The sequence below is a fragment of the Molothrus ater genome, chromosome 1 (genome assembly GCF_012460135.2).
Source record: "Molothrus ater isolate BHLD 08-10-18 breed brown headed cowbird chromosome 1, BPBGC_Mater_1.1, whole genome shotgun sequence".
Taxonomy (NCBI): Eukaryota; Metazoa; Chordata; class Aves; order Passeriformes; family Icteridae; genus Molothrus; species Molothrus ater.
In genome coordinates, this window is record NC_050478.2 from 70,301,095 (window position 1) to 70,316,437 (window position 15,343).

At 38.9% G+C, this 15,343-nt stretch overlaps 1 protein-coding gene across 2 annotated transcripts in view; it reads right to left on the reverse strand.

The window, feature by feature from the left end:
• The window catches only part of MYLK4 (myosin light chain kinase family member 4), a 31,907-nt gene extending 17,323 nt beyond the window's left edge, over positions 1–14,584 (reverse strand). Inside the window, exons 1-4 of one of the 2 annotated variants that reach the window (XM_036396047.2) lie at positions 13,747–14,584; positions 2,425–2,491; positions 1,506–1,977; positions 612–631 (exon numbers count right to left, since the gene is read on the reverse strand). In XM_036396047.2, the coding sequence (XP_036251940.2) occupies positions 612–631; positions 1,506–1,977; positions 2,425–2,491; positions 13,747–14,391 (1,204 nt within the window). In that variant the 5' untranslated portion in view covers positions 14,392–14,584. Of the gene's footprint in view, positions 1–551; positions 632–1,505; positions 1,978–2,424; positions 2,492–13,746 lie in introns of both variants that reach the window. The other variant, XM_054517500.1, reaches the window with a different exon arrangement.
• Between the last annotated feature and the right edge of the window lie 759 nt (positions 14,585–15,343).

Below are 15,343 nucleotides of genomic sequence, written 5' to 3' on the forward strand. Positions count from 1 at the left end.
GTGGTATGAATATGAGCAAGCTGTTTTTTCAGGCTATGTCCACAGCATTGCAGATTCCCTGTTAACACACATTCTCAACACTTCCTCAGGCTGACCAAGTTTGCCACACCTGATATAATTTCTCCCTCCACTCTACACTTAGGGATTTTAGCTCTTTTGTTAAAAGAAGAGGGAGAGAGGATAGTGTTAGTGGAGCAGTTGTGGCAGAAGCAAATTAATTTTGAATAATTTCTGACAGAGAAGAAGCCTCTAATATGAAAGCAAGCAGAATCGTGTTACTTCTCATCAGCTTAAGATGCAGCCCATGAAAAACTGTTTCCCATCAGAGCTACCATGCACATCTTTTTCCCCTAATAATTAGAATCACAAAGTCCTTCTCTTCTACAGATCTCTGTCTCTGTTCATCACTGTAATACCAAATGCATTGCCTTTAAGATACTTCCTTTAAGAGCTTTTTATAGTTTTACATATGCCATCAGCACTTTCTGCAACTACTCTGCTCTTTTTGTTGTCATCTTTGACAAGACTTTCATCATGCACTTGATGCTCACTTCTACTACTATGCTCAAATTGGCAGGTCTGCCCAGGGATTGAACTAGAATTTCCTGTACCTTTTTCGCAGCGTTTACACCTGCAAGGACAAAACATGGTATTAGTGCAGAGTACATTTAAAGCAGAGCAACTTTAGAAACATAGGTGAAAAATGCCTACACAGATATTGCATTTGAATAACATTAAGCTATTTTGTTTCATGGTGTAAAATTAACTGGTTTAATATTCATTTTGAGAAATAAAAATGGCCCTTAAATTAATCATGACAGCAAAACATTTCTCAGTTACTGAAAACCTCACCTGAGGTCTTCTAAACTTGACATTAGGCTATCAATCTTGCCTTTAAAGGAAGGGGAGAGCACTGAATTTCCCCTTTGTTCATACAGGTTCCTGAGGCCTTAAACTTGTTTATCCCTGAAAGGCTATATATTAAATCCAGCAAAGATAGAATTGCAGTACACAAATTTATTAGGTCAATTGCCTAGGCAAATTTTTTATTATTATTTTTAATAGTTTTTATTAATTTATTTTATTTAAACATTTTTATGTTGTCATTTAAATTACTACATTTGCAGTAAGTTAATTCCCAGTTGGCAGATGGCCTAATATATTTTGCTGATGTTATATGACATTTCAGTATATAGACATAACCATGGGAGAATTCTTCTCAGAGATAAAGAATAGCATAATGTAATTCCAGGGTTTCTAATATATTTCCCAAGCAAACAACTACAGCACACTGCTAATACTGTGTGTGGTGGATTGTTTGCCTGGCTTTTTTAAGAGTATAATTTCACTCAGATCACAGACATAAACAAATTTTTCACTTTTGTATTAGGCTAAATTTTCACCAATATTTGTATTAATCAGCCACTTTGACATGAAACTTGAACCACACATTTTTCTGAAGCAAAGGTCTCTTCAGAATGTGTAGTTTTGGTTTCAGACCTTACCTTCCCTCTGATACCTCTTCATCATAACTTTGTTCTGCCTCATCTTCCTTTTGGGAAGGAGCTGGTGGTTCCTCAGCACCTTTTTCACTCTTATCAGCATTTTCCTTTCCTTCACTCTCTTTCTCCTCTTGTTGTTCCTCAAGTGCATCTTCAGGCACCTGATGTTCCTTCGTCTCCTCAGCTGCTGGGGACTCACTCTCTATCTCCTGCACAGTTAGTTTTTGACAAGCATCATCAACAGCATCTTCTTCCTGCTGCTTTTCTGGAGTGAAGGATTCCTGAAAAGAGTTTCTCCTATATTCGTAATGGCTTTCTAAAGACAAATTATCTTGTTTCTCCTCTGACTCTTCAGTATGAAACCTGGGAGGATCCACTTCAAGCACAAGGGAACTTTCCCTCTTGGCATTTTCCTTGTTGAGCTTATCAACTTCTTCTTCCTGAGAGCAGGATTGACTCTGTTGGATGTCCCCATCTATAACAGATTACAAAGTAATATGTCAGTGGTTTTCTGATAGTCAGTAACAGTATTAAAGTAGGGCTGCACACTTAGCATAACTTCTGTTGAATTTTGAGCTAGGTTTTTGTTTTCCTCTCCCACCTTCAAGGTCAGTACAAGTGTCTCCTAAGCAAGAGAAGACTACTTATTTAAAACTGGGATTTCATGGGTCCCAAATGCTTTCTTTGAGACACAGCACTAGAAAATGTTTCTCTCACTCAAAGTTACTCTCAGCCAAGTCAAGGTTAATAAACTCCTCATGCAAAGCAACTTATTGAGCAGTTGGATACCCTGTGCTCACTCATGCTGATGAACACATGCATAACCCAAGCAACTCCACTGGAGTTGCTCAGGAAAGTCATGGCTATTTCTGTGTTATTTCTTAGGAACTAGAAGCTGATCAGAGAAAAAAAATAGTCTAACCTGTTGAATCTGGTGGCTTCTTTTCTTTTGTTTCTGTTTCATTGAAATGTGACTTTTCTTTGATGACCTATGAAAAAGGCAATTGACGTATTAGTCAATTTATACAGTGCACATGTTGTATTGGTCCTCATGAAATTGCAGCCTGATTTTTTTTTTTTTTATCAAATGCAAGTACTCTGTGTTCTAACTCACACATTTCCTATAAATGATAGTCCTTATTTTATTCACTACAAGCTGGTTGAATTAATACCAGTGCAAAGCAAGAGAAATTATCTTGGTTGTAATCAGCATCAGTGTTGCCATAAAAACAGCCTAGAAAAGATTAGGACTGAACCTCAGAGACTAAACCAAAGAAGCATCCAGGAATCGGCTGCTGCCCTGCCCTAGCTTTTGCTGTTAAAAAACTAGGTTAAACCAAATCTCAGAAAATTTAATATTCTAGGAAAATGTTTGGTAACAATCTTACTGGCACTTATCAAAAAGTTTCTTGCTGTTTAATCAACAGTTAGTAATGACTTCTTTAATGATGCAATGATTTATTAAGGGCTGACTGAGACAGTAACCAGGAACTGGAGCGTACAAGCCGTAACTTCAGCTTTGTGTCCTTCATTTACTTACATTTTACAATGTTGCAGTGACATCTAGAGGTGCTTCAGACCAATCCAGGTCCTCATAAAACCTCTGCAGTTCCTGTTACCTTTGTGGATATTAACTCCTGTTTCTACGCTATGTGCTCCATGTGTTTTTGTCCTGGCCACTCCTAGCCTTGCCAGAAGGTGACCACAGTACATGGTAGCTGCTGTTGCTCGGTGCTCCTTTTTTTACCTTCTTCCTCTCACACTGCTATGAAACTACCACCGTTATTACTATTATTAGATCCACATGGTGTGAAAAATGCTTTCACCTCAAAATATTTTCCAGAGGGGCTACCAGCTAAAGCAGTATTGTACATATCCCAACAAAATATACAAGTTCAGGCACTTAATTTTGAGTGTCCACCATGTGATCAGTCCCACAGCCCTGGGCACCAACCACTCATGTTACTAAACATTTGTTCTGGTAGGTCCTCCACATTTTTAATGCTTTATTTTTTTATTTTAATTTCATCAGGCTATATAGAAAATAGGCATGAAATCAAAGCAATGTGTATCCGCTATAAACAGAGTTCAAGGGAAAGGAAATTCCATGAGAAGCCAAAAGAGTTGAGACAAACTGGATGTAACTGCATGGAGGGATTTCAACAGGGCTTGTTCAGAAAATCTTGATCCACTAGGGACAAGGAAAATGTAATACGAGCGTAAGACCTGAGACTGACAATTATTTTGGATGCAGTTTGTCCCAGGAAGTTGCAGGCCATAAAATGAGAAAGGCCACAATACAACAAGGTAAATACCTTTGAAATATAAATCGAAGCCTTGTTCCCACAGAACTTAAATATAATGTAATGTTGCCAGATGGAACACAGGGAATCAACCAATGCCCTAAAAAGCACTAAAAAGAAATAAAATCGGGAAAAGCCGCAGACTGATTTATTCTGCACTGTGTTGGCAATTAGTAATGCACTCGCACTCCTGTAAGTACGTCAGCCTCTCCATGCCACTGAGAACATCAGCTCTGATCAAACACAGTCAGCTGAGCAAATAACCAGAGAAATGGCCTCCAAGCTCTTTGAAGCATGAGGCCAGATTTCACTTCTGCATTCAGAATTAATTGCAGACACACAGCACTTCCAACTAAATATTGCTGTAGTTTGCAGGTGTGAAATACAGAAGCCAGCTTTTGAAAATCCGTCAAGTGGAAGGAACACTGGACAGTGCTGAATACCTGAGACTGCCAGGGCATTACATAAATTACTACTGTGTTTATTCAAGCACCATTTTTGATCTCCAACATTTCAAAAGCATATGAGGACTTCATACTAATTTAAATGAAAAAAAAATTACAAATGAAATATTTACTGATATCTGTCAGAATCAATTTGCAATAAATATGGGGGCAAGAGTGCTCTAGAGTAAGAAATACTGATATAAGGACTAGACATTGAAATAACTGTAAATACATGAGCAGTCTATACATGAACAACCCAGTTTTCTCCACATTTTGTTGTTTGCAGAAACATGTGACTTCAACTTGTCAAATCTTGACCTGGCAATAAAAACAAGACCTTTTGCCCATTATTTCTTCCCTCTAAAGGGTGGGGGCTCACCAAGTTCTTTGGAGCTGCCAGAAGTCAATGTATCCTTCCTATCCCAGCCACAGGCTGTACAAAGACCTCCTTGTGGTTTCTCAGGGGCGTGTGTGACGTCCAGCCCCAGGCAGCTGAGCAGCTGCTCTGAGAGTCCACAATTCCCAAAAGCCATCACACTCTTTGAAAATCTCATCTGAAAGGTTTGGTGGCTTGTTAAAGACATCTATCCCACCTAATTACTCTTCATACCACCCCTCTTCCCTCAGTCTGTTAGAACTTTCTTAAGGGTCTTTATAACTTAATCCCTAATAATATTGTATTTATTTATGCATTATTCGTTGCAAACTATTCGTTACATGACTTTTTTTCAGTCTGTAATTTCTAAAATTACAGTAATCAATATTTCTTAGTAGAAAACATTTTTCCCTTTCTTTAATGACTTGAATATGTAAAATCAGGTAAATGGCACTACAGTAATTTTTCCAAGTCATACAAGCCAAAAGCTTCAAGAAAAGCTTTGTGAAGTACACTTTTTTTTTTTTTTGGGAATAAGCTTTTATTTCACAAAAGCTTAAACATCAAAGATAATGTTGTGACCCTGTAAAGTATACCACAGCAAAAATGTGTCTGTATCTACATAATTTTGTATTGTGTCTTCAAAAATATGTTTTCTAGACTTAAACATATTATTTCATAGAGTAGTGCCAGACCCTAAGTAAGAGAGACAGCATAAAAGCCCAGGTGATGATACAGAAAGCCCAGGTGAGATAGTCCAGAGGCTTAAATTTCAGTACAGACCAATGGGTAAAAAAAAATAAAAATTGGAAATTATTTAAATTGACTTTAGAACCTGCAGAAATCAAGAAAAAGCAATAATATATAAATATAATATATTCTAATTGAAATTTCAAATGCAGCAAGAAATTAATGTCTTTTATAGACATCTGACTCCTTTTTAATGAGCCCTACATGGTTAAATTCCTTCTTTATACTGCTGCAGTCCTACCTTTGGAATGTTTTTTTAGCTAACTTTCAGATTTTTTTATTCACCTAATAAAACTCTTTGATTCTTTTTTTCCTATTGCAAAAATTTTTGTAATGAATGGCCTCATGAAGGAACCCCAACCATTTAATTAGAGGTCCTTTATCACCCCACCACATTTCATTTTATACCAAGACATTATCCTCAGCTTCCATCTCCCAATAGCAAGACACAAACCTTTGCATGAGCCTAAACCACATTTTAACTGTGTCACTTTCTCATATTATTGATAGTTTGCAGAGCTGTATTATGGCAAGATAACCTGATTTGGTGTAAGATCTGATCACCATTCATTTATCAAAATTATTAAGTTACTTGAGGTTTGCAATTAATGAGTTTCCCTAACAGCCAGAACTCAGCCATGGGTTTGCCTCTAAAGGTGCTTCCAGTATCTCTGAGGGTGCTCCTAGCATCTCCTCAGCAGTTCCCAGGAGAGTGCAGAACACAACACAGAGACCTTGGAACAACCATGTGTGTGGTGATGCCTCCTGTGCCATCCATCAAAGCTGGAATCCATCCCCACCTGCCCTTTCGTGTTCCTCTCCAATACACAGACCTTTCTCCCCACCCCCAGCAGTGTAAAATAGTCAGTGAAAGCATTTTTGAAACAAACTTATAAATGCTAAAAACCACACACATGGGAATTCTGCTTTCATTGGCAGGTGGTGCATCTGCTTCCATGTAATTTTATTTTTGGTACACTATAACAACTGCTCGTACCTTCAGGCAAAGATTTTGACTCTTGCATGATTTTTATAGAGCTCCTTGAACTAAATAAAGAAACTATTCTTTCATAAAATCCAAACTCAATCTACAAGTATCTTTAATCACACACAAAAATAAGCTCTGAACCATGATTCCTTCAATATGAAATACAAGAGAAGTTTTATGTGGCCTGCTGCTTTGAAAATACATAGGTAATGAGGCAACAACCTTTGCATGAAAAAATCCCTCAGAACAACAAATTTATAAATGCTAAAAACCACAGACATGGGAATTCTGCTTTTATTGGCAGGTGGTGCATCTGTTTCCATATCATTCTTTTTTTGGTTCACTATAACAACTGCTGCTACCTTCAGGCAAAGATTTTGACTCCTTTATGATTTTTATAGAGCTCCTTGAACTAGATAAAGAAATCATTCTTCTATGAAATCTAAACTCACTCTACAAGCATCTTCTAATCACACACAAAAATAAGCTCTGAACCATGAGAATCATGATTCCCCCAGTACAAAATAAAGAGAAGTTTTCTGCGATCAGCTGCTTTGAAAATACATAGGTAATGAGGTAACAACCTCTGCAGGAAAAAATCCCTCAGAACAACATCATCCTAGAGAGGGAAGAAGCTGAAAATCAGTGAAGACAAAGCATTGTCCATTCCCCACTAAAGTTTGCTGGGGAAACTTCCCACCCACTGTGCTGGAGAAGCTGTGGCTATCCTGTTTCAAATGGATGCTTACTCATTCCAGGCCATTCTTCTCAAAAGAGGGATCTTACACTGAGGAGTAGAAAAGGCTTTCATGCAACCAGACTCCCAACAGAGCCCGTGGCCTCAGTGAAGATGCACCAGGTTGCACAAACAGGGACAGGTTGATTCTAAATGTCTTTACTTTTTTCTTGAGTTCTGACACTTAACAGAGTCATTTTTAGGCCTAAGAAGGCCTTTGGAGGTAGATTGATAACTCCAATTGACTGGTTTACTTTTAATGTCTCTGGAATGCATGGAGGCCTGTAATAATCACCGACAAATCTGAGGCTATCATGACACCCACTAGGACCAGAGCACTCAGCGTTACCTGGCTTTGACACATGTCCTTTCACTGCATTTGGGAAATCAAATCAACCAGTCACTGCTGGTTTGGAGCTTTTCATCTGAACAAATAAGGGGCAACAACAGGCAAGCACAAGCACTGGAGAATTCAGCTGCTTTTCTTACCAACACATTGGACAGCCTCATATCTATCCCTACTCTATACTGCTCAATTTCCTCACCTGTGTAATGACTGAGAGGGTGCATGTGTGCCTCAAATGCACCTGTGCCATAAGCCTAAAAGTCTTCCATGCGCTACTCTTCACATTTTTACTGTTACTATTAAATAGGACACCCTCCTAAGTGGATTCCACTATTGACACAGAAGAAAAAAAATCCACCTTGAAAGCAAAATCACTGGCAGATCTTTTTAACTGTGGGGATAAACTACCCACTTGTCAAACTACTCAGACAATTTTTTTTTATTACAGTAAGTAGCCTCACTATAAAGAGAGCATTTCTCAATTTAACTAACCCAGCTGATCTAAGCAGGCATTGGTATGGATGGCAAACACCTTCAGACTTCATGAACTGCTTAGGATGCTAAGCTTTTCTCCAAAATCACACAGTTGGGAGATTTCTATCCAAAGGGTTATAATCTTAAGAAATCATCTCCTACAACTTTGATGACTCACTTTGAATTGGACTCCAGAAATGCAGATTTCCTAAAAATTCATTTAACAAGAAGGGAGCTTGGGTTGTGGGGAAAGACTGCTTGGATCTTTTTTAATTTTCCCTTTATAGACAGACCATGTTTCTGTGGCACCTCACCATGCAGAACCCCACTATTAGAATGGGGTGGGGCTCATTCCAGGCTCTGCTGGGGCTGCTGCCCAGCCACCCATCTCCACTATTTCTCACTGCTGCACGTGTATGCAAAACTCAGCTGCCAGGATGGCACCAAATTAGTTGGGTTTCAGAGCAGTCACCCTTGTAATTAAAACTCAGTGTGATGGAGACCCCACATTTAGTTGAAATGGCACTCTCCTACCAGAGGAAATAGTCAGGCGTGGTACCCCTACACCTTCTGATAGGGGCTGAGAGGAGCCATTACCAGAAAACCAATTAAATGTCTCGGATATCTGATGACAATGGGTGAATTTTAGATGGCTGCAGTGGACAAAGACTTCCTGCCTGAGGAAATCCCTCCTACCACTGTCTCACCTCTTTAAGGAACTTTCTGCTTTTCTGCTTTCTGCTTTTCTTTCCAGGACTTCTCTGTGATGAGCTGCCTTGCTTTGCTTCCCTGCACTTATCAGTTACCTCTTTATTTTCATCATGTGGTCTCCCTAGTTTTGCAAAGGAATTGTAATGGATTCCTACAACTGTCACTCTAACACATAGTGATTTAGAAATTAGCTGTGTCTACTTTGATTTCACACATTTTCAGAGTTGCAGAGACAGCAAAAATCCCAACTGTGTTCAGGGAGGGATCCTATGCAGGGAACATTGTACAGCAGACAGCAAGTTCTGAGGGTAAATGGAAACAAAGTTAAACTGCATTATGAATTGAAAAGGCATGAAACAACTCCTGTGGCTGTCAGCAAGGGAGAGAACAGGGCAAAACAAGATGAAAACATTGTCCTAAGAAAACATACCAGTTTTATGACTGGTACACAGACAGGGAGAATTTTAACTCTGATATACTGCAGTTCACTCAAAAGCTGAAATTCTTCTACCAAGAACATATTTAAGTAAAGGCATCAGTCCTGAGGGAAAGAAGAGCATTCCCAAGTATAATGGCACCAGTGGGTGCTGACCAGTTGCATTGCCCAGGCAGCAGACAACCCATCTGTTGAGATTCTTCAAAAATCTCTACCCTTGAAACCACCAGTTCAGCAGAAACTCTTGCAAATAGAGGTTAAAAAAAAAAAGAAAAAAAAAAAGAAAAAAAAAAGAAAAAGAAAAAGAAACATTTCCCACCTATTTGGCTGAAAGATGAAAAATACACAGAACATGGCCATTTTGGAGAGAATTTAAATAATACATAAGAGACCTGTTAGCATTTGTAGGCAAAATGAAGGAATCAGAACAGTTATAGACTGAGGCTGAATAGATCTTAAAACACATGTGGCAAACAGCAGTTTCATTATGGGCTCCTACTAAAGCAGCCAGTGACCTGCAACTGCAGTGTGATACCTGCACAGGAGGTACAGAGGGTTCAAACAGAAAACATAGCTCCCACTACTGGCATGTCTTTAGTGTGGGAAACAGCCCCAAACTGCTAAAAGTTGTTATTCCTACAGCAAAGCCGTCGAAATATCAGGAAACCAAAGATACAGTCACCTGCAGGCAACTGCAGGAAGTTCAACACTACTTTATGATGGCAACAAAATGGACTTTCTGACTCTCCAGATGAGTATTTGCAGGTTAATAGTATAGAATCTCTAAAGTCTTTAATTTGGAGGAAATAAATGAAGTATTATTTTACCCCCTTTCTTTATAAGTGGAAGAAGTAGGACTAAAAATGGAGTTATAGACAGGAACATTTTGCAACAGGATTATCACAGACTACTTAAAAAGGTGAATTTGAGGAAAACCTCAAGGCTTTTAAAGATGCTAACTGTAGACTGCTGATTTCCCTGAGCAGCAATAGTGACAAAATAACTTGTAATTACTTGTGACAAGTAATACACACTACTCCTCTCAGCCATGTGGTGATAAGGTCACGCTGCCCTCAGTGGAAAACGGCTGGGAGACATTTGGCAGCATCGACAAAGCATGAAGTGTCTCCAAGCTACACCATATTACAACTTCAACCCAAACCAGAAATAAACTAAGCTCCTGTATGAGGCAGTGGAGGTATTTCAGGATGGCAATAAAAGGCAGGAAAGCAGAAATTTGCTTCAGAAGAGAGCAATCCCTACATTTTTCAAGAGCACAAAATGTGCCTGTGGAGCCTGTGATTAGCAAACTGTTACAGCTGCTGCTGATGCTGGGAGAGCAATTACACACCCCAGCTGCTTATACCCCTCCTTTATCTCTCTCTCATTCCCTCTCTTCCCTCTCTGTTCTGCCTCTTTCACAGCTCTCTACATAATATGGTTGTGCAAAAAGAGGCAGTTAGGAAAAACTGAAAAAACAGTACTACATTAAGCAAAGAGCAGCACCTCTCTAGAGAAGGAAGGATGGAAAGGCAGGTGAGCAGCAGGTCAACACCATACACTGCCTTATCCAGTTGTGCCCATGGCTACCTACTGCACCACCTCCTAGTCATTCATTCATAAATTATGGTTGGATTATTTTGCAGAACCAGGCTGGGGACAGACAAACATTTTGCAGACAGCTCAGCTATTAGAACCAAGAGATGGCATTTACCCGTAGCTGCAGTACGGTGGATGGCAAATAGGAACATCATCCAAAATATCTGATCACCTCCAGTAGTGCATAGAAGTGGGTTCTGTCCTTCTGAGCTAACTGCAGTGAATGGATGCCTTGTTCATGGCTGTACAGAAACAGAATAGGATTGTGCATGTCTAATGGGATTGAAGGGTTACTCAGTGTTGCCACAAAAATTCCATCTATGATACAAGAGATGATGTTCTTGCTTTCTTGCTGCCTGGCAGCTTGCACTTCTATGGGCCAGCACTGTTTAAAACTATCATTGTATAGGACTAGAGAACAAAGATCCTGTTGAGAGAAGCAAGGATTGGTATCTCCACATTTGGTTAAATGGGTTCATTGCTATGTCACCAGATACTAGTGGTGCATTTTAGGTGTAAAACTCTGCAAGGGTGAAATCCCCTCTTTTTTTTTTTTTTTTTTTTTTTTTATCTTTAATCACAACTATATAAAACAGATAGATAAATAGATAAATATGTAGATCTAATTCAAATATGGAGGTACAAGCAACCAATGTCGCAGTGCCTCATGGACCAGTATTTTGATGAACTCGCTCAGCGCTCAGAGATCCTGTCCCTTCCCTCTCACCCAGAGGAGAGTCTGTTTGCCCTAAATGCTGGTACACACTGTCTCCTACTAAGCTGACAGCTAAGCTCAGCAGTCCCTGCTGAGGGTTATCATTCCATGTTCTGTTACTCCTAATGCAGAGCTGACTTCAAGTCTGTTTTTACTTAAACCTAAGATGACTAAGTGTTTACCAAAGCCAGCTGTTGTTCATAGGATAGCTTGGTAATTTTATGATGGCCCTTTTCTAATAAATCACAGAGAGAGGAGGTAATGACAAGCTAACATATGTATGCTATCTCATAAAACAAACAAAATATAAACAACATAATAACATCATCAGCATGATTCCAGACATGCTCATGCTGCCTTTCCTAAGCCCACATGCTAGGGAAGTTCCTACCAAGTCCACTCAACAGCGCCAAGAGTCTGCCTAAACGAAAATGGATCAGTGAGGGAATTACAAATGTAGCTGCTGTTGGAAAAAAGACAGAGACTCCACTTTCTCCTCTCTTTATTGGGTCCTTGTCAGTAGGCTACCTGTGTTTCCATCATGTTCAAGGCCCCTTGTCTCTAATTCCAGGTATTTTATAGCCCTGAACTCTCCATGGGGGGCACCTGCATCTCTGCCATCCTGTCTCTCCTCTGACCAGTCAGGAGCACAAGCTCCTCATGTTCTGCTATGCCCATTGGTTCCCACAAACTCACTAGCAAAGCCTGCAAGGTCCTCTCCTTTCTCCAGCCCCGTGTTTCTACTGCAGAGAGCCTTGCACCTACTCCAGTCTCCAGGAGGTGCCAGTTCATTAACATGCCAGAGCTGATTCAGTTTACATTTATAAATAGTTTAGATGAGTATGTGCTTTCACTGAGATAAGTAGGTCTCTACCACAAACTGCAGTGACAGCAGCATTACAGAGATGACCTGTGGGTCTCACTCCAATGGGGATTTTACAACAGATGTTTTCATTGATGTTTTGAAAAGTAAAAGAAGCCTTAACTCAAATAATCAAAATAAATAATCTTTTCTTATCAAAGTAATTGTATAAAACAAGAAAACTTCTCTTCTGTTGAAACTCCTTTTTTTAAATCCGTCCAGCCTGATGTTCAAGAAGGACCTGTAATGACGATTTTTGTTATCAGTCTTCTCTGGCAAGGAAGCTATTTTTCTCTTCAGTTAATGATGCTCTGGAAGCAAGTTTGCACAATTTATATCCTTACATAGCGACAGATCAGTCAGTTCAGCTGACTGAGCTTTATAAGTTGCTCCTCTGCTGCTACTCAGCACTGACTGATATTTTTATAGTTTCCTTTGAAGGCTCAAATGCTTCTTGTCTATCTATGAAGTGGGGTTGCCTTAGGGTAACCAAGCTGAAAAGCACATGGTTTCCTGACCAGGTCATTCTGAGTAATATTGGCTGCAGTGCTTCTTTTCTTCAAGATATGCTGTTTCCAGTAACACCTTCACACGATGTTTTCCCTGCTCAAAAACTTTAGAAAAACAAACTCAAGAATTAGTCTTCAAATGAATCAGAGACTAAAGCCTGCATGTGACTTTTTGGGAGAAAAAAAAATAAGCAAAATGGAACAAAATATGAAAAGCAACCTTTTTGGTTCACTGTGTTTAATTAAATACCAACATATTTTGTCAGAAGAAATTCCCTAATTTTCTTACCCAAAAAAGAATATTCAAAATACCTTACAAAAACTTATTAGAGTCAAGAGAGTCCTTCAAGAGATTTTGGTGTCTTTTCATCTGAACTTTAAAGAACATGATGAAACTCTCATTATGGTAACAGAGGCATTTTTTACCCAGGGAAGTTTACACAAGCCACAGCTCCAGTTACCGTAACCCTACCTCAGATCCCAGTTTAGAAGTCCCCTAGTCCTCACCAATGGAGAGAAATACCAGATAGGAAGAGCACACTTAAGATGTTCCTTGAAATAAAGAACAAACATATGTACATGCCCTGACCCAAGGAGGCTTTTTACCAGTTCCACTAATCTCTAGACCCTGGTGCTCATATCACGACTGCTGCAACTTGATTCCCCCAGATAATTATAAATCCAGAAAAGATCATTGTAAAATTCATGGCCAGGACCCAAGACTCCTAAAGTCTGTCAATCTTTTTTATGTTCTTTGTTGTTATGTTTTACAGCTGCGAAGGAAAAATTAGGAAAAAAATAAAATGTCTTTATAACAAGTATATTTTTTTTATATTTTTTCCACATAATTTGCTCAGCTTGTACTTTTTGCTTTTAGAGCACATTGGTTGTTCTTTCTTAAATGCCAACAAAATGAAAAAGCTGAGCACGTAGCAGAACATATCCGTAGCTTGCAATGATTCCTGCCAAGATGAAACACAAACCTGGGCTCACCTTTTCATTTTTCTTCTTGAGCAGATCACCAGCTGTTGTCTCCGAGAAAATGTGCATCCTAAAGGGATGTCCAGCTCCTGCCTTGCAAACTTTACGTTTTTTAACATGATGTTTTACACTTGAATTATGAATTATTAATGTTTTCACCTTTTCTACCAGAGGTCCTACAAGTTTCTGTAGTCCAGAAACACTTTGTTCAAGTCCATCTAGCCTTTTAACCTGCTGCTCAGCTTTCTTGTTTATATCAGAAAGAGATTTTTGCATTTTAAGGCAAAGTCTCTTCATTTCATTATTTCTCATTTTTTTGTTTCTTTCCGTCCTTGATCCAGGTTCAGATGTTTCTGCCTTTACCATCTCCATGTCTTTTTCAATGCAACAGATTTCTTGAGAAAAACTGTTAAGCTTCTTAAGGACACTGTCTTGCAGAGTCAACAGTTTATCAATTTTCTCTTCAAGGGAGGCAAACTTCACATCCATGATGTTGAAACTTTCAGATGTGCTGACATCACTTCTCTCAACATGAAGAATTTGAGGAGGTTCCATTCCATTACCTGGCCCTTGGTTTTGCAAAGTGTTTGGATCAAATCTTTTGGCCAAGTTGTTGACCATAGACGTAGAAGAGCTCTGCCTGCTGGATGTGGTCATTTTGCTGGCTTGGGTATGGGAAGGAAATGCTCTGATGATCAGCTGCTTGAGGACAATATCAGTTGCAAAGGCTTTCCATCCAGGCTGCTCAGATATACAGCCAAGTTTGGCAACTCCAGCTCAACTAATTTATAAACTACTCTCATGTATTTGACTAAAACAGAGAGAAGAGACACCCAAATTATTTAGCAGAAAAAAGCCTTTCATCCATTCTTTTCTTTACATATATATTTAACTATCTATTTCGAAATGAAGTGAATATAGAGATGCATATCCTAAATGCACTCAGTCCAGTGACATCAGCCCTAGCAAGGACCAAACTATTTGCACTCCAATGGCATTTGACAGCAAAAAGGCTACGCGATATGTGAGAAGTCATTAAGGGTAGTGAAACTTTGGCAGTGGTGTTGTTGCTTTTCAAAAGCCTAGTATGTAATGTGATCCCTGCTCTGAAGAGAATAAGGGTCCTTACAGGGAACTTAAATCTGGCTGCTTGAAATTGCTGTTTTAAGGTAAACTTTTCAGATGAAAATTTTGATTCCTTGAAAAGCCTGTTACGCCAGGCAGGAAGTCAATAGAGTGGTTAAAAAACAAATACATTAAAGAAAATATAACAAGAAGGAGATGCTGGAATGCAAATATTTAAAAAAAAAAAATAGAGCCCTATCCTATGCCTCAGCTACCACATAGCCACTATATGCACAATTAGTTCCATAGCTAATATCTTCATTTAGTTCTGTACTTATCAAGACTGTTCTAATTTGTCACAAATTAAGAGGCTTATGTTTTACTATGATCTGGTCATCCAAATACAAAAATAGAACATTTGATAGAGACTCAGCTCTTTTCTTTGTTTTCCTGACAGTAAATGTCTCATGATCAGTGATTAATATTACTAGCTCAAATAGTACATTTAAGTTTTGCTTTTGCAAAAAAACTTTGTTTCTTTCAG